The sequence below is a fragment of the Trichomycterus rosablanca genome, chromosome 13 (genome assembly GCF_030014385.1).
Source record: "Trichomycterus rosablanca isolate fTriRos1 chromosome 13, fTriRos1.hap1, whole genome shotgun sequence".
NCBI classification, from domain to species: domain Eukaryota; kingdom Metazoa; phylum Chordata; class Actinopteri; order Siluriformes; family Trichomycteridae; genus Trichomycterus; species Trichomycterus rosablanca.
The window spans coordinates 36,423,432-36,444,011 of NC_086000.1; the positions used below are offsets into that span (position 1 = coordinate 36,423,432).

Sequence of the window (20,580 nt, forward strand, 5' to 3'; positions counted from 1 at the left end):
ATCGTAAAAGGCGAGTTTTAAATTGCCACCCAAACTTTCCACGGAAGCCAAACCACGAGCTGCGATTCATCAGCGTGATGGGGTTGCGTTTACAGTAACCTTCCTTCTTGGCCGGGCCGCGCGAGCGGAACGGAGATAATGAGCGCTCGGCCCCGTTCCGAAATCTAAATGTCACCGTCCAAACAGCGAGGACGGCGAGTACCGCCGCGCTGTTGACATTTGCCACGGAGATAATTAGTCGTTAAGAGGCTAAGCCAAAAGCTACTCGTTATGAGGCGTCGCCGGTGAAGACGAGCGGCTCGGGGGTCTCGATAGATAACGATGTTTACCGTTTCGTGACTGATTTTGAGGCGGCTTGTCGTAATGATGGCGCTCATTTTCAATTTTAATCTTTATTTTTAAGTAAAAATCCATATTTAACCCAGAGTGATTAAAGGCGAGACTTTATTAATTTTTTTGCTTTTTTATTTCTGTATTTTCTCCCTTTTTCTCCTGGTTTATATTGTAGCCCATTAGTCTTCTGCTGCTGGAGACCTTGGAGTTCCTCCACTTCTGTACAGGCGCCTCGGGCTACTAACCAGGGTCCTTACACAGCGTTTTTAGTCCCGTCTTTTCCCACCCAGCAGACTTTAGTGGCCGACTTTGTCTGCTGCACGTTTCTGCACTGCTAATCGTGCCTGCTAGCGGGCGCCCAGGCGGCCGGTAGCAGAGCTGAGACCCCAGATGTGTTCAAAAAAATCTTGGGACGGAGCTGCAGACCAGTAGATGTGTGCGAATGTCACGTCTTCTCCGTCTGCAGGGGCAGAACTTCAGTTATCCAGTAGTTGAAGAGAGTGCAGATGAGGTCAGTCTCATCTGAGAGAGAGAGAGAGAGAGAGAGAGACAGAGAGAGAGAGAGAGTTATTTACACTTTACCCAATTAACATATACACCAAATATTGAATCCATCTCTGTGTGGGAGTTGTAACCTAGCAGTTGGGGTACTGAACTAATAAGCAGAAGGTTGCTGGTATAAACCAGAGATGGGGACTCTCACACAGCGACTTCAGACTCGACTCGGACTCGTTTCAAATGACTCTGACTCGACTCATGACTCGCAAAAAATGACTCGTAGACAACAAAAGTCAGCAACATTAGTTACGTGTGACAATTATATACAGTATATATATGATCCGACATCATTCTGATCGTGTCATAATAATAATAACAATAACACACCGGCCGTCTTAACCTGCAACACACTCGATGTGTAAATGTTCCAGCTTCCGGCGAAGTGATGAAGCGTCGCTGGAATACCCTACGTAGTGCACTTCACAGTAACAGATAATGTGAATGGAACGCTCCTACAGAATTGGTGCTAATGATTGAAAGAACCGCTTTCTGAACCAATCAGAGCTTCTGATTGTAATTGTTAGTAAGAAATGCTGTTATTTGCATTTATTCAGTTTGCGTCACACAGATGACGCGGTAATGAAACGCTCGATCGGCTTTCTAACCACTTCCTGTTTTACTTCACGACCGGGAAAAGTTTGGAGGTTTTTAATTATAAGCACATTTACAAAATAACGGATTCTGTTCCTAATGGGACACACGCTTATAAATGTAATAGCATCTGGAAGAACAGAAGCTCAGGTAAGCAGCGGTTATGATCGTTTTTGCTGTGTTTGGCATTTTGTGCCGTGATTTGCAGTGAAAACGAAACGTATCAGTTGAAGCTTTTAACTACCGGTACCTAGGAAAGTAAAAGCACAAAGTAAAACTAAATACACTCGCTAATCTGTTGTTGTTTTTATCTGAACTTACAGATTATTTCTTTATTTCTACGCTACATTTATAATATATGTTTTGTGTAGATTATATTGACTCGTAACTCGACTCCGACTCGTATTTTGTGACTTGTGAACATCTCTGGTTCAAACCCCACCACTGCCAGGTTGCCACAGTGGGGCCCTTGAGCAAGTCCCTTAACCCTAAATTGCTTAGACTGTATACTATAAGTCGCTTTGGATAAAAGTGTTTGCTAAATGCGCTTCCTTTACCAAATAAAACCACGTTTACACTCCACTGTACATCTTGACCACAGGTCTGTCGTAGAAAAGTGGACGACTTTAAATCTCTCCGCTTCCAGGTCACTTATAACGTGGGATTAACGACTGACCTGAAGTATTTTCACCCCGTAAAACAGACCTGGAATCCGGTGTTTTAATTATCGCTCTGAAAGCTTCTTTCTCGACTGATTATAGAGGAATCGTGTCCTTGCATGTGTGGATCGTTACTGCGTTCGTAATGTCGATGTTTGTAACAGCCGCGGCTCGACACACGGTACAGAATAAAGTGTTTCAGTCTGTTCTAATTTCTTTGGTCTTCCTCTCTTCATCCTCCATCTGTTTTTGTTTATTTTTTCACCGTATTGAGGAAGCCGCTCTCATCTAACACTGTCATGCTAACGCTACCTGGATAACTCGTGATCTGCACGGCGCTCCATAGCGTTTTTAAAGGCGAACAATATTATACGATCTGCTGCTTTTTGAAGCGGTAAACTATGTTACGGTATGGCGGTATATGAAAAATCCATACGGTATGAGGAATCAAAGTCGGTAAACCGAATGTACCATCATACCACCCAGCATAAACCACTTTTACTATCTAGACTTGATCTCAACCAATGATGGACTCATGAGCGAGTCTCTACGTCAGGGTCAAAAAAAAAAAAAAAAGGGTCACGGAGAAACATAATTAAATAAACTTGTACGTGAACGCCCCCTTGTGGAGGCTTTATGATACATCTTGTATAGAGAGAGTAAGATGCATTGCTCGTGTTGCCTGGGTCAAGAAGTGGGTCTCTGTGATTTTAATACAATATATTTTGTGTTATTTTGACTCACCGGCGGGCAGCGTGGAACCGGACCTGAACTCCTGCAGCTCCTTGTGTAACCGGACCGTGTCCGCCTGAACCAGCAGAGCTCTGAACCGGCACAGGTCGGAGAGAACGGCGGGGGGTGACGTACCCGCCGACAGATTAGCGAAGAGCGACTTTGCGGCGCTGACAGAGAGAACAGAGGGGACGCCGGGCGCCCGGGAGCCTGGGAGGAAAAGGAACCAATTACACTGGTTAGAATTAAAGGGTTTGTAATACAGGCTATATGGTCAAAAGTATTGGGACACCCCTACTGATTATTGAATTCATGTAGTAATTTCAGCCATAGAAAAGAAAAAATAACCTTCCAACTTTGCAGCAACAGTTTAGGGAAGGCCCTTTCCTGTTCCAACATGAGCGAGCTCAATAAAGACATGAAGGACGGGCACAGATGGGCACAAATTCCCACACACAGACATACTTGTCTTGTTAGAAGCCTTACCAAAAGAGCGGCTGTTGTTCTACCTGAAAACATCCCATAATTATAAAAAAACAATAAAAGAGTTCAAGCTTTGTTTCCAAGTGTATCTGGGTGTCACCGGACCCACTACAACCCTGACCAGGGTACATTTTTGGCATTTAGCAGACGCCTTTATCCAAAGCGACTTACATTACAGTTATATTTTATAGCTTGAGCAATTGTGAGTCAAGGGCCCAACAGCAGCAACCTAGCAGTGGTGGGACTTGAACCAGCAACCTTCTGATTACTAGTCCAGTACCTTAACCGCTAGGCTACAGCTTTATTAATAATGGCCTGAATCCATTATTCTTTAAATGTATGTATGTATGAGGGAATAAATCCTATTCGCTGCAAAATTCGGACTGGTCAGGGTCGTGGTGGGTGCGTCATTGCTGTCTCGCTCAGACCTAATTGCAATTAAGAGCAGCCAATCAACATGCACGTTTCTGGGAGGTGGAAGGGAACCGAAACGGACGGTTGTCAGAGGTCAGGATGGAACCCAGCTCCCTGGGGTCGATGTTTCTGTGCTGCACCCACTGGAAATAATCCAGACTTACGATCTGAAGCGTAGAGGTCGTACGTGGACTGAAGGAACTCCAGAACATCTTCCACCTTCTGCAATTGTTCTTCATCGCCTCCCTCCTCCTCCTCCTCCTCCGTGTGTTTATAGGTGAACTCCAGGGCGGCCGGGCGGGGCACGAGGGTCCGGAGCTTCTCTCTGTGCCGCTTCTTCTTCAGCTTCCTCTTCTTGTTCCGGCTGAGGTGCTCGGGCCCCTCTGCGTCCCCTCCGGGTGTCTCTGAGAGTCCAGCGGCTTTTTGCTTCCTCCTTCTCTTCCTCCTCTTCCTCACGTGGCCCTCGTCTTCGGGGCCGCTGTGGTCATCTGAACCTGAATGACACATCCAAAGTGACAGATATAATGCAAGCAACTGAGGGTTGAGGGCCTTGCTTAAGGGCCCAACGACGACCACTTGGCAGTGGAGGGGCTGAAACCAGCAACCTTCCGATTACTAGTCCACTACCTTAACCAGTGAGCTATCTCTATCCTTTCAATTATTTAATTATTATAGATTTTTCTAACTAAGCTTATTATTCTGGTCAGGGTCGTGGTGGGTCAGGCACCACCTGGAAACACTAGGTGCAGGTCAGTGCCACGCCCTGGACAGTGTGCCAATCCATTACTCATTACCGGGCTAAAGCACTCACACATTTAATCACAATCATAATCAGACTGCAGTGTGTGCCCTGTATTCACAACCTGTTCATTCATTCATTTCCACTAATCACTTAATCCTGATCAGGGCCGTGGTGGATCCAGTACCACCCGGTAACACAGGGTGAAAGTTAGGACTATAACATCGACCGGGAACTAACTGATCGCAGTGCAAGACAGATGTACACACTCAGTCACACGTAGGTGCAATTTAGAGGAGCAAATCCACCTTTAGCATGTTTGGAAGGGGGAGGAGGGAACAGGAAGTGGTACCCAGAGAATACCCATATGGGCACCATGCCAAACCCTTCAAGGACACAGAACCCAAAGACGAGGATCAAACCCAGGTTTCTTTTGTAATGGTCAAAACGTACTCAATTACTCATTTATTTATTCTAATCATATCAGCCTGGTCAGGGTTGCAGTGCAAGAAGGCCACCACACATCCTGTACAGGGCACTAATAATACAAGGCAACACAAACTTTTCAGTAACTAATTTACCAGCTGTTCTACCTGCAGATTGCCCAGTTTATAATAATAATAATAATAATAATAATAATATTAATAATGATAATAATATTAATATTAATAATAATAATAATAATAATGATAATAATAATAATAATAATATTAATATTAATAATGATAATAATATTAATATTAATAATAATAATAATGATAATAATAATAATAATAATAATAATAATAATGATAATAATATTAATATTAATAATGATAATAATAATAATAATAATAATAATAATCATCATCATCATCATCAAGGGCATAAAACAATAATAATAATAATAATATTAATAACGATAATAATAATAATAATAATGATAATAATAATAATATTAGTAATGATAATAATAATAATAATGATAATAATATTAATATTAATATTAATAATGATAATAATATTAATAATGATAATGTTAATAATGATAATAATAATAATAATATTAATAATGATAATAATAATAATAATAATAACAACAATATTAATAATAATAATCAAGGGCATAAAATAATAATAATATTAATAATGATAATAATAATAATGATAATATTAATAATGATAATAATAATATTAATATTACTAATGATAATAATAATAATATTAATGATGATAATAATAATAATAATATTAATAATGATAATAATAATAATAATAATAACATTAATATTAATAATAATAATCAAGGGCATAAAATAATAATAATATTAATAATGATAATAATAATAATGATAATATTAATATTGATAATAATAATATTAATATTACTAATGATAATAATAATAATATTAATGATGATAATAATAATAATAATATTAATAATGATAATAATATTAATAATAATAATAATAATATTAATATTAACAATGATAATAATAATAATAATAATAATACTATTAATAATGATAATGATAATAATAATATTAATAATGATAATAATAATAATAATATTAATGATGATAATAATTATTATAATAATAATAATAATAATAACAATATTAATAATAATAATCAAGGGCATCAAATAATAATAATATTAATAATGATAATAATAATAATGATAATATTAATAATGACAATAATAATATTAATATTAATAATGATAATAATAATAATATGAATGATGATAATAATAATAATAATAATATTATTATCAAGGACATAATAATAATACTAGCACTAATAATAATAATAATAATAATAATAATAATAATAACAATAATAACAACAACAACAACAAAACAACAACAATAATAATAACCATGATAATAATAATAACAAAAATAATAATAATAATCTAGGGTGGATGGAACACCTTAATTTGTCATATATATAGCCTTGGAGCTAAGAGGGTTGAGGGCCTTGCTTAAGGGGCCAACACTGGCTGCATGGCAGAGCCGGGATTCAAACCCACAACCTTCCAATACCTTCCAATTGATGGCACAAAGCTCTACACACTAAGCCACCACTGTCCATGACAGACACACACACACACGCACACACACACGAGTGCTCCAGTCCGGTGTCTCTGGGTGCTGTAAACGATAAACCCCTAAGTGGGCACAAATTCCAACAGACACACTCAAAATCCTGCAGAATGCCTTCCTAGAGGAGTACCGAGGTTTGGTTCTGGAATGGGACGTCCAGCAAGCCTACCATGGTGTGTCTGCACACTTTCAAGAACATGTATATTGTATAGGGTCCGTGTTCCTTTGGTCATTCGTTTTCACTTCAAATCCCAAAGTTGAAAAACAAGAAAACGGGGCGTTACTCGTTTTTTCGTTTAAAATCAAATAAGCAAGCAGAATAAGCAGAAATCAGTTTTTTATCAGTTAAACCGGAAATAAACACACAAGCGTGTGCACACATGAATATTATTTACTTAATATAGAGAGTGTAAATCAGGCACAAGTGTTGAGAAGACGGAGCGAACAGTAATAATAACGTTACGCCGCGTCCCCTGTCCTGACTTTTGTGTCTGCGGTACTTTTTCCTGCCCTTGTAATTCACACAGGAACTATTTTTCCTAAATAAAACGGCTTTTCTAAGAATTCTGTTTACTAACGTCTCACCGTCGTCACAATATTTACATTCATATTTCTTTACTGTATAGAACTTAATTCTGTAATACAGGCAGAACTAATCGTACACGTCACTGTGTCACTATTACAACATTTAATGCAGTTTCATCAGCGTTCTGCTTCATGCACTTTTAAAAAACAGCTTTAACTAGAAATTTACTAAATAACTTTTTGAAATATATTTAATTGTTGTTGCTCCTCGTTTACTGCAGTTCGTTCGTGGAATTGTATTAATTTTTGGATGTTTATTGGCCCGAGAACAAGAAATACTATAATACAAGATAAATAAATAAATAAATGAGTCTCGGACATCAGACGATCATCCAGTATAAACTAACTTGATCACGGCGGTGAACAACGTCCAGTACAGAAATCACTTCCCCATAATGTTTGTTTTCTGCAGATAGAGCAAATATCTACTGTATATATAAACCAGTGTTTCTCAACCTTTGCTCAGTCACGGCACCCTTTAAAAGTGTTCAAAATATTGAGTTGCCCCAGTCCACAACGCTCAATCGGCACCCCCCCCCCCCCCTCCCCTTGTAGAGTCGGCGCGTACGGTAGCTTGCCTGGCAATTTCAAGGACCCATGGTGATCGGCTTCTGTAGAAGTCTAGGGGCCCCAAAAGCATGGCTAGGGCCCCCGGGGGCCCCCCCTCAGGGCCCCCTAATCTCGAGGGCCCCTGGGCGCTGGCCCCACTGGCCCGGTCAGTAATCCAGCCATGGTCAAATATACAAACACAAAAGTCAGAAGAACAGGAGACGCGTCGTTACGTTATTATTACTGTTTCAACACTTGTGCTTGATTTACACTCTCTATATGTGAAATATACACGCATGTTAGCATGTGCACACGCTTGTGTGTTTATTCACGGTTGAACTGATAGAAAATGTTGATTTCGGAAAATTAAAATACGATCCGTTTTTCATTTTCTGCTTGTTTGTTATTTGATTTTTTATTTTAAAACGAGAAACGAATAACGCCCCGTTTTCTTGTTTTTTAACTTTGGGATTTGAAGTATAACGTAAATATATACCGAACTTTTCTGATGGTATCCAGGTGAGCGTCTCTCGTCGAGAGTGTTTGTTTACAGGCGTTCAGGTTAATCCGCCGCTCCGCCGAACGAGACGATTTCTTAATTTGATCCTGTGTGGCATTTCACACGAGCTGAATTATTAAATAGCCTCACGTCTCCGCCCGTCAGTCGGGGGTTTAAAACGCTCTACAGCTTCGTCAGGATAAAGAACTAATCAGATCACATAGGAGTCACGTGTATTACAATGATTAGTGGTGCTAGCAGGCTGACTGTGTCTGATGGAGGGAAGGTCGGATGGGTTCTACTGTACTCAACTATGCTGAAACGGCGCCTCCTGGTGTCTGGTTGAAGCGTTAGCACGAAGCGGCCGGTGACTTTATTCAACACAGTGTTTTTCCTTTTACTGTCTTTATGCTTAGATGTACACTGTATGGCCAAAAGTATCTGGACATCTATTCATAAGCTTATGGGACATCCCAGCCTCCTTGCTGCTACAACAGTCTGGGCTCCTCTTTAATAGCTTGGATAGGCAAAAACAACCTGGACATCTATTCAGGAGCTCATCGAACATCCTATTTCAAAACAATATGCAATAGAATAGATCTCCCCCCCTCGCTTCTTGCTGCTATAACAGCCTGGGCTCCTCTTGAATAGCTTGGACAGCTCTCAACCAACTTAGATGTCCACCGTATGGCCAAAAGTATGTAGACGTCTATTCATGAGCTTATTGAACATCCGATTTCAAGACCATAGTCAATAATATGGATTTGCTCTGCCCCTCTTGCTGCTATAACAGCCTGGGCTCCTCTTGAATAGCTTGGACAGATCTCCACCAACTTAGATGTACACTGTATGGCCAAAATTAACTGGAGATCTATTCATTAGCTTATGGGACATCCCATTTCAAAACCATAGGCAGTAATATGGATCCCCCCTCTGCCATGCCTTGCTTCTATAACAGCCTGGGCTCCTCTTGAATAGCTTGGACAGATCTCCACCAACTTAGATGTACACTGTATGGCCAAAAGTATGTAGACATCTATTCATGAGCTTATTGAACATCCGATTTAAAAACCATAGTCAATAATATGGATTTGCTCTGCTTCTCTGCTGCTATAACAGTCTGGGCTCCTCTTGAATCGCTTGGACAGCTCTCCACCAACCTAGATGTACACTGTATGGCCAAAAGTATCTGGACATTTGTTCATGAGCTTATCGGACAGCCTATTTCAAAACCATAGGCAATAATATGGATCCCCCTGCCATGCCTTGCTGCTATAACAGCCTGGGCTCCTCTTGAATAGCTTGGACAACTCTCCACCAGCTTAGATGTACACTGTATGGCCAAAAGAATCTGGACATCTATTCATGAGCTTATTGGACATCCCATTTCAAAACCATAGTCAGTGATATGGATTTGCTCTGCCTCCTTGCTGCTATAACAGCATGGGCTCCTCTGTAATAGCTTGGATAGCTCTTCAGCAGAACTATCTGGACATCTGTTCATAAGCTTATGGGACATCCCATTTCAAAATCATAGGCAATAATATGGATCCCCCCCCTCCGCCATGCCTTGCTTCTGTAACAGCCTGGGCTCCTCTGGAATAGCTTGGGCTCTCCACCAATTTAGATGTACACTGTATAGCCAAAAGTATCTGGACATTTGTTAATAAGCTTATTGAACATCCAATTTAAAAACATTAGGAAATAATGTGAATTTGCTCTGCCTCCTTGCTGCTATAACAGCCTGGGCTCCTCTTGAATAGCTTGGATAGCTCGCACCAGTTTAGATGTACACTGTATCTGGACATTTGTGTATGAGCTTATAGAATGTCATATTTCAAAACTATAGTCAATAATATGGATTTGCCCTGCCCTCTTGCTGCTCTAACAGTCTATGCTCCTCTTGAATAGCTTGGATAGCTCTTTAGCAAAAGTATCTGGACATCTATTGAGGAGCTGATGGGACATTTGATTTCAAAACCATATGCAGTAATATGGATTTGTCCTGCCCTCTTGCTGCCATAACAGCCTGGGCTCCTTTTGAATAGCTTCTACAGCTCAAAACCAGTTCTGAGCGATGCACCCCTGTTGAGAGAGTGATCAGGTCTGTTTCTTCTGTACTTGGAGAAAACTGATGGACGCACGTTTCTGAAGTGTGTGTGTGTGTGTGTGTGTGCGAGTGTGTAGGTGGATGGACTGACGAACACAATGTAAATGATCTCTTACTGGTCGCCTCGTTTGCATTATCGACGGGTTCCGGACGGGATGGGGTTGCTGATCCATCTCCGTGGGCAGGAACGTAGTCTTGAGGAGGAGGGAGGGCGGTGTACACCTTCCTGCCGGATGAAGTGGGCGCTCCGATGTTAGCTGAGAGAGAGAGAGAGAGAGAGAGAGAGAGAGAGAGAGAATACAGTGTATGCAGTTTCACAGACAATGAAGAATGTTTGCACTCGCTGCATCAGATATTGATTGCCATTCATTTACATCTGTTCATCTGGTAGATGCTTTTATTGAGAGTGACTTACAGTGGAGGCAGAATCCAAGACAAGACCTTAGAGAAGCATCTGAGGGTTGAAAGAACACTTGTGCCTTGTGAAAGTATTTAGTAGGGATGCTGAAGCTTGAAATAGGACATTTATTACCTGGAAGAACAATCCCATTGAAGTCTGATTTGTGGTCAGATTGTTTTTTCTATACGTTCTGTACATACCAGCCAAAAGTTATTGGTAAAGTTTTACTCTCGTATCGGTTTCACAAATAAAGAAATCCTCGATCTCATGCACATCAGCACCAGCGTGTAATTAGCGTAAGGACGCTGAAACGGCTTTGCAATAATTAATAAATAATGCTTATCTAAGAACGTGCGCCACCGGTGCGCACGGCGTCTGGTATATGGACTCGTACGATAAACTAAAGCCGTGTGGCATCGCTATAAATGGTTGCATTAACATGTTTACTCGTCATGTCATGTGGATGGAAGCGTACAATACAAACACTGACCCAGAAGTAATCACGGGTTACTGGATAACCACAGGCCGCGCTTCTCTGAATTGACAAGCCTACAACAGCTGCACACTCTTTATCCATAATATTTAACTTTATTTTCAGGAGTGATTTGTGACAAAAGGGTGACAGCAGGGGTCAAGGGAAGAGTTTACAAGACAGTGGTGAGACCAGCTATGTTGTATGGTTTGGAGACAGTGGCATTGACAAAAAGACAGGAGAAAGAACTGGAAGTGGCAGAAATGAAGATGTTGAGGTTCTCCTTGGGAGTGACAAGGATGGATAAGGTTAGGAATGAGATAATCAGAGGTTCAGCACAGGTTAAACAACTAGGAGATAAAGTTAGAGAGGCCAGACTGAGATGGTTTGGACATGTCCAGAGGAGGGACAGCGGGTATATTGGTAGAAGGATGTTAGATATGCAGCTGCCAGGAAAAAGACAAAGAGGAAGGCCAAAGAGGGGGTATATGGATGCAGTTAGAGAGGACATGGAAGTAGTTGGGGTGAGGAAAGAGGACGCAGTGGACAGAGTGAGATGGAGGAGGATGACTCGCTGTGGCGACCCCTGAAAAGGGAAAAGCCGAAAGAAGAAGAAGATTCTCATAATCATTTCGACTTTGTTCTCTAAATCGAAACTTGGTTACAAATATTTTTTACGGTGGCCCTCATAACTAATGACAAGGACAGCGAGTACAGAGAACTGATCCAGGACTTGGTGTCTGCAGAACCACCTCCAGATAAACGCGGGGAAGACCAAAGGACTGCAGACACCCACCTGCCATCAGTGAACATCCAGGGAATGGACATTGGCAGAGTGGACTCTTATAAGTACCTGGGTGTTCACCTTGACGACAAACTGGACTGGTCAGTTAACACTTCTGCACTTTATAATAATAAAGGTCACAGCAGACTCTACCTACTCAGGAGACTGCGATCATTCGTTGTGCTGGGGGCACTCCTGAGATTACAGTGGTGGCATCAGCCATCTTATATGGAGTGGTATGCTGAGGCAGCAGCATCTCTACGGCAGACAGGAAGAGAGTGAACAAACTTATTAAGAGGGCCGGCTCTGTCCTGGGGAGCCCCTTAGACCCAGTGCAGGTGGTGGGAGACAGGAGGACGTTAGCCGAGCTGGCATTCCCCATGCATGAGACTCTGGCAGCACTGGGCAGCTCCTTCAGCGACAGGCTGCTTCACCCCAATTGTGTGAAGGAGCGGCATCACAGGTCCTTCCTTCCTGCTGCTGTTAGGCTGTTAGAATGTTAGATCCGATCCCACCCTACCTTAACCTAACCTAACCTACCCTACCTTAACCTACCCTACCCTACCCTACCTTAACCTACCCTACCCTACTACACTGTCGTACTGTACAGCCATGCCGTTTGCTTTTTTTTGCTCGGCGTCAGTAAAACCACAGACCATGACGACGCTTCTGCTGTGAACACAGGGCGATGAACGATCCACAGTTCAGACGACAAGAGGCAAAAAAAAATCTCAGCCAGTCTGTAAATGTATTTATTTTATTACTTTATTTTTTTATGATCATGTGTTACACAAGTTTGTATCTCCAGTTCACCTCACTTGCACGTCTTTGGACTGAGGTAGGAAACCCACACAGACACAGGGAGAACATGCAAACTCCACACAGAAAGGACCTGAACCGCTCCACCTGGGAGTCGAACCCAGGACCTTCTTGCTGTGAGGCGACAGTGCTACCCACCGAGCCACTGTGCCGCCTTATAGTACAATATACCTCAACCTGACGCAACAGACTAGCCCAGGGTCCAGGGTTCAAATTTCAGCAGTGAAAATTAACCTGACATGACCCAGACCAGAATAATGTAATTAATAAAAAATAAAAATGTAATAAAAATTAGATAAACAAAAAATAAAAATTTTATAAACAATAAAACTTAAATAAAAATTAAATAAACAACAAATAAAATTAAATAAACAACAAATAAAATTAAATAAAAATTAAAAACAAAAAATAAAAATTAAATAAACAAAAAATAAAAATTAAATAACAATTAAAAACAAAAAATTAAAATTAAATAAACAAAAAATAAAAATTACATAAAAATAAAAATTACATAAAAATAAACATTAAATAAACAAAAAATAAACATTTAATAAAAATGTAATAAACAAACAAAAAATTTTTTATAAACAAAACATAAAAAATAAATAAACAAAAAATAAAAATTAAATAAACAAAACGTAAAAATTTAATAAACAAAAAATAAAAATTAAATAAGCAAAAAAACTATCAAAAAACTAAATTAAAAATTAAAAAAAAAAAATCTATTAAATAAAATTTGCATTGCTTGCTGTGTGTGCATAAAATCTAAATTTGTCCCAACACATGCTTTCTCTACTTGCCACTGATGAAAATGAACAGAACCTTTGGATCAGAACTTTTCAGAGCAGGACAGTTTCTGATTTACTGGAAAAAGATAAACAGAGTTCTAGTCTCAGTGGTGCTACCGGCCCGGCCTGGTGCTCAGCAGACACAAAAGGCTGTGTCTGAGGGAGGGAGGGTCAGATGGCGTTTCTCCTCATCGCCACTGCAACAGTGAGTGGAAGAACACATGGGGCACATCGTGACCCTCCACACTTGGTATAAAAAGATATACCTTAAATATCAGGTATCTGACTTACCAGTTGTGTTCCTGGTCTTTGGTTTAGTGGTGTTAGATGATTTAAAGGTTTCAGGATGATGAACTGCAGAGTCGAGAACTTTTTCTGGATTCGGAGGAGCTGGGTAAAGTCTCTGCAGGACTTTCGCCTGAAATACTGACAGAAAAAAGATGCTAAACATGCAGTAAAACCCAACAGTCGTACACATATAACAGTACAACAGTCGTACACATGCAGTACAACCCAACAGTCGTACACATATAACAGTACAACAGTCGTACACACATACAAACAGAACAGAAAGTCAAGGGTGTGTGACATTGGCTATTTATATCACTGTCTTAATGTTTATCTCTCTGATACTGTGAACATTTTCAGCTTTTAGCAGACGCTCTTATCTACAGTGACCTACAAACGTGCTTCCATATTAAATATTTCCCTTTTACTCTAGTAAAATGGAAATGGAAGTGCTTTCATGGTTCAAGCAGAGAACAATTCAAGAATACAAATGGGCTGAAACCCTGTTAGGACAAAGGAATAGGTCAAAGATTTTTGTGCACAGACAGTAAAGAGGATCAGTAAGTGCATGTTGTTTTTGAATCGGTTGCAGGAGTTTTACAGTGGACATTGGAGCTCCTGCAGTAATCCTATTTATCTAAAGCGACTTACGGTACTGTGACAGTATATTGTCTAAGCCAGTGGTTCTCAAACTTTTTAGACCAAGTACAACCCATTATCAAACCAAAAGTTCCAAGTACCACCTATGTTTCTCATCACAGAACCACATATGGCACACATTAATTAGGTGTGTGTGTGTGTGTATATATTAGTGGTGGGAATTATGGCTTCTTGAAGGGAGTCGGATCTTTTGGCTCGGTTCCTTTTAAAGAGCCGTTCAAAGAAATGGCTCTTCGTTCTTCGGGAGGCGCTACTAGGTAAACTATAAGACACCCCCGATATTAATATCAAATGTTGCTACCCTGCCTTAAATGTATTCCTTTTTTATTATTATTTATTTCAAAAGGAAAAAAAAACCACAGGGAAGAGACATACTGCGGTTGCATTTCATTAAGTTTCAGAAAAATCCTCTTTTGTGCAGAGATGCGACTGTTTGTTTCTGCTTTAAAACATAAGCACAATGAAATAACCAGATTTAACACAATTAAACAAGTTTATAGTTTATTTCTCAATGATTTGTCATTATACTACTAGCTCTAGCTCTGTGTGCGGCCTTGTGATGTCAGGAACGAGATCAGTGAGATTCAAACGCAGATCTGGCTCTGACAAAAGCGTTTCGGGAAATTTCGAGATGGAAACCGCGAACGTGAAGTATAGACGTAATGAAGTACGGTGTCTGCGTAGCCCCGAATATTTTTAAAAACACATGCGTTTTAATTAAACTGATTTTATTAAAACAGAATTATAAGAACTTTGAAACAGATTTTATTAGTAATTTACACATTTTTTTATTTATAATGATTAAATTATTTATTTTTTCGGTGCATGTACTGTAATTACTTTTCCGAGATTATCTGGCGTACCACCTCATGCTGCTTCACGTACCACCAGTGGTACGCGTACCACAGTTTGAGAACCACTGGTCTAAGCAATCGTGGGTTAAGGGCCTTGCTCGAGGGCCCAACAGTGGCAACCTGGCAGTAGTGGGCCTTGAACCAGCGACCTTTCGATTATTAGTCCAGTACCTTAACCGCTAGGCTACAACTGCCCTCCTCCATAAAACATAATTGGATGCAAACAAAGCGTACAAGTGCATAGAAATCATTTATCTGTGGTTACAAGACTCACTACTGAATTCCAAACTGTCATCACCCTATTCTGTACAAGCTTTATAGCTCATATTCAGTATAATAACTTCTCACCTAGAACTGCCAGACTGGTTTAAGGCTTGATTGGAAGGCTTTCCACAAGGTTTAGGAGTGTGTTCATGGGAATTTTTGACCATTATTGAGACACTGATGTTGGACGAGAAGGCCCGGCTCACAGTGTCCACTCTAATTCATCCCAAAGGTGTTCTATCGGGTCGAGGTCGGGACTCTGTGCAGGCCAGTCAAGTTCTTCCACACCAAACTGGCTCATCCACGTCTTTATGGATCTTGTGCTCTGTGCACTGGTGCGCAGTCATGTTGGAACAGGAAGGGGCCATCCCCAAACTGTTCCCACAGAGTTGGGAGCATGAAATTGTCCAAAATCTCTTGGTATGCTGAAGCATTAAGAGTTCCTTTCACTGGAACTAAGGGGCCGAGCCCGACTCCTGAAAAACACCCCCACACCATAATCCCCCCTCCACCACACTTCACACTCGGCACAATGCAGTCAGACAGGTACCGTTCTCCTGGCAACCGCCAAACCCAGACTCGTCACTCCAGAGAACACGTCTCCACCGCTCTAGAGTCCAGTGGTGGCGTGCTTTACACCACTGCATCCGGTGCTTTAAATCACCGGAAATGTCCTGGCACTTCTCTTAAAAATGCCAGAATACAAATACACACCAGGAGGACTGGAAAGTGTCCAGAGAAAAAGTGGCAATTGACTTTTTGTTTTATTTTAATCTACATTCCTGAAAAGAAGCAGTTTTATGTTGAAAGTGTTCGACAAAAATGAAAAGGAATGGGATTATCTGACCATAAATGCAATTTTGCATCTCCAGTTCACCTCACTTGCACGTCTTTGGACTGTGGGAGGAAACCGGAGCTCCCGGAGGAAACCCACACGGACACGGGGAGAACATGCAAACTCCACACAGAAAGGACCCGGCTGGGGATCGAACCCAGGACCTTCTTGCTGTGAGGCGACAGCGCTATCCACAGAGCCAGTTCAATAACATAGCTGCATGGTTATTGTTGCATGTCAAGTTTTTACACCCCAAACCCCCATACACACTGCCATTTATATTTCACATTTTTAGCATTTAGCGGACGCCTTTATCCAAAGCGACTTACAGTACTGTGACAGTATACAGTATAAGCAATTGACGGTTAAGGGACTTGCTCAAGGGCCCAACAGCAGCAACCTGGCAGTGGTGGGGTTTGAACCAGCGACCTTCTGATTACTAGTCCAGTACCATAACCACTAGGCTACAACTTGCCATCGTGCCACCAAGTACTTAAATTACTTGGGGCGGTCCGGTGGCTCGGTGGGTAGCACTGTCATATTTGATCATATCAGTCCTGTTCTATCATCTCTTCGCTGGCTGCCAGTTAAATTCCGCTTTGATTACAAAATACTTTTACTAACTTATAAAGCGCTACATGGTCTGGCTCCACAGTATCTGAGTGAACTTATTAATCACTACAGCCCAGCGCGTCCACTTCGTTCACAAGATGCAGGGTTACTCATAGTTCCTAAAATTAAAAACACCACAGCTGGTGGAAGAGCATTTTCTTACAAAGCTCCACAACTCTGGAATAATCTTCCTGCCTCTATTCGGGATTCGGACACGTCTCAATGTTTAAGTCTAGACTGAAAACATATTTATTTTCTCAAGCTTTTGAGTAATATAGACAAAGGAGCAGAGCTTGGGGGTTCTTGGTCATAGAAACTTGTGGTGATCAGGGATGTTGGGTTGCTGTCGTTCTGCCTCTCTTGTCCGATCACTCAGGTTTGGTGACGGTGGGGAGATGGGCGCTGATGTCCTGTGAAAGCCTTCATGACCTCGTTACCTGCTCGCTCTCCCTTTTAGTTATGCTGTAATAATTAGGGCTGCCGGAGTCTAAAACTCTCTATAAAACTGTTTTACTCAACTAGCATTGTACATTATTAACTACATTCTTTGTTGTTTTACTCCAAGGGCATTCTGATGGAAACCTGTTTACCCGCCGAGGTTAAGGATTGAAGTGCCAACGATGCTGCTCCTGCCAGATGTGACGGGTCTGAAGTAATTGCACCAAGAATGACAAGAACTCACTACAGACTTTATTGAAGACTAGAATGAATAATAACTCTATTATTATTATTCATTTATTTATTGCCAGTTATAACTTTTAGATCATTTAATTCTGTGTTTGTATGCTTTGTGTAAATCGTGTATTTATTTAAAGTTTCCTCCAGGCCACCCAAGAAGGACGGGCCCTGCTGAGTCTGGTTCCTCTCAAGGTTTCTTCCTGTAATTTGCAGGGAGTTTTTCCTTGCCACAGTCGCCCTCGACTTGCTCAACAGGGGTTTTTGTATCTGTTGGTCCTGGATTTTGTAAAGTTGCTTTGAGACAATGTATATTGTAAAAAGTGCTATATAAATAAAGTTGACTTGACTTGACACTGTCGCCTCACAGCAAGAAGGTCCTGGGTTTGATCCCCAGTCCTTTCTGTGTGGAGTTTGCACGTTCTCACCGGGGCAGTTGTAGCCTAGTGTTTAAGGTACTGGACTAGTAATCGAAAGGTCGCTGGTTCAAGTCCTGCCACTGTTGGACCCGTGAGCAAGGCCCTTAACCCTCAGTTGCTTAGACAGTATACTGTCACAGTACTGTAAGTCGCTTTGGATAAAAGTGTCTGTGTGGGTTTCCTCCGGGTGCTCCGGTTTTCTCCCACAGTCCAAAGACGTGCAAGTGAGGTGAATTGGAGATACAAAATTGTCCATGACTGTGTTTGATATTAAACTTGTGAACTGATTAAATTTACTTCCCCTCTTTTTGGAACCCAACCTTCCACCCAGGGCAGGTGTCTATGTGCCCCATGCTGCCATCCTGCCCTAATTAATTATAGCTGCTACATGCTGTTGATTGGTAATTAGTTGTTAATAGACTCACACGTGTGTGTGTGTTAGCTTGTTCAGCCCCTAGATGTGAAATGACTGAGCAATGAATTTAAGCTCTTACCTTCCTTCCTGAGCGACATATTAACGGTTAGTTCTTCTCACATCAGTCTTCTTTATTTAAATCAACTTAAAAACCACCAGACATTTTAATGTAGCCACAGCTAGCAAACCACTGTTGTTGCTAAGTTACACGGCTAGCACGTTAGCAGTTAGCTAACCACACTTAAGTTCCAACGAAAATTATACGGTTATAAACGGAGCACACTTTTGTGCTACACACACAGCACAGGTACCAAAACGTAATAAAAATAAAAACAATACAATAATAACTAGTTAGTATCGCTAGTTTAGAACGGTAGCGCTGAGTAAATGTAAACGACCTTATCAAGATGGCGCTGCTTTGGCTCCACAAGTGTGGCGGAAACGCGTCACGCCTTCTGTGCTATGATTGGTCAACAGTTAAAACCAGGACTCGCTCATTGGACCGTGATATAAGCTACACCTACCGTCCCGAACCGTGTACAGTATTCGTTCATTCATGTGGTTGAGGTCGCGGTGTGTCCAGCGTCACCCATAAAACACTAGGCGTAACGCAGAAATGCACATCCACTTACTCCTACAGGCAGTTTAGATTCTTTTCTGGGATTAATCGCGTAAACTTAAGAGAACATACCAAACTTGAATAATTTAAGTACTTGGTGGCACCAACTGGCACGGTGGGTAGTTGCCACACAGCAAGAAGGTCCTGGGTTCGATCCCCAGGTATGTTTCCTCCGGGTGCTCCGGTTTCCCCCCACAGTACAAAGACGTGCAGGTGAGGTGAACTGGAGATACTAAATCGTCCATGACTGTGTGTCCTTTCCATATGGATGAGATTTCATTGACACTGCTGGTGGGAACGTTCATTCACTGCAAAAGTAATTTGGCTGACCAATCAGCACACTGTTCCTACATGACGCAGCAGTGTGGGCGTGGTTTGGCGCAGTTCAGGTGTTGCGATGGATCGGAGCAGACTCGGGTCTGTGTAGCGGTGGATGGTGAGCAGCATCAGGACCGCGGCTGCTGCTGAAGGTGATGCAGAAGCTTTCCTCCTCTGCTGCAGATGTGAAAGGGAAGCAGCTGGATTATCAGTGTCGGATTATTTTATGATGTTACTGCAGAAGGTTAGTGTGCACGCGCAGACCGGCTGCACATCTGCACAAGGGATGCTTTAATTTATTTTGCATAGAAATCTCACACATAATGGAGCAGATTTTACATCCACTGTGAATTTCCTGAGCATTTGTTCACCCGTTAAATACAAATAATTCTAATTGTTAAAGTATTAAATAGAGTTTTGAAGCTGGATATGGATGCACCAGGGTAGAGCTCTGCACCGAAGTTTTAGACTGTGCAGGACTTATTCAGAGAGGTTATGCTTGTATTGTATTTTGTGCAAATATTAAACATCGAAAAGCATGAGAATGCTTGTGCATTGTGCATGAAAATCACAGCTTTTATTATGAGGATGAATGTGCCAGTAAAATGGCATTAACATAGAGTTGAGTTGCCACACATTTGCAGCAACATTTGCAGCAAGAACAGCCTACACTCTTCTTAAGAGGCTTTAGAGACAGTGCTAGCCTAATGCCTAGAGCTTTGGGCTATCAATAGGATGATTGTCTGTTCATATCTAGGCTCTGATATGAGGGATGCTTTCTTTTTTTATTTTGTGCATGAGAATACCAGAGTAGATTTTACATCCATGGTGACTTTCCTGAGCACTTATTAATCCATTACATAAATAATTGTTAATTGTTGAAGCTGGATATGGATGCACCTGTGTAGAGCTCTGCACCGAAGTTTTAGACTGTGCACGACTTATTCAGAGAGGTTATGCTTGTATTGTATTTTGTGCAAATATTAAACATCGAAGTGCATGAGAATGCTTGTGCATTG

General features: G+C 41.2%; 1 protein-coding gene across 1 annotated transcript; it reads right to left on the bottom strand.

Moving 5' to 3' along the window:
• Nucleotides 1-443: 443 nt before the first annotated feature.
• LOC134325244 (glutamate-rich protein 1) lies at nt 444-18,975 on the bottom strand. The gene is made up of 6 exons (XM_063007376.1): nt 18,704-18,975; nt 13,894-14,028; nt 10,456-10,596; nt 3,935-4,264; nt 2,886-3,083; nt 444-855 (listed from the first exon to the last, which is right to left on the bottom strand). Exons 1-6 carry the CDS (start codon nt 18,720-18,722, stop codon nt 779-781), a joined length of 900 nt encoding a protein of 299 aa, XP_062863446.1. The 5' UTR covers nt 18,723-18,975; the 3' UTR covers nt 444-778.
• Between the last annotated feature and the right edge of the window lie 1,605 nt (nt 18,976-20,580).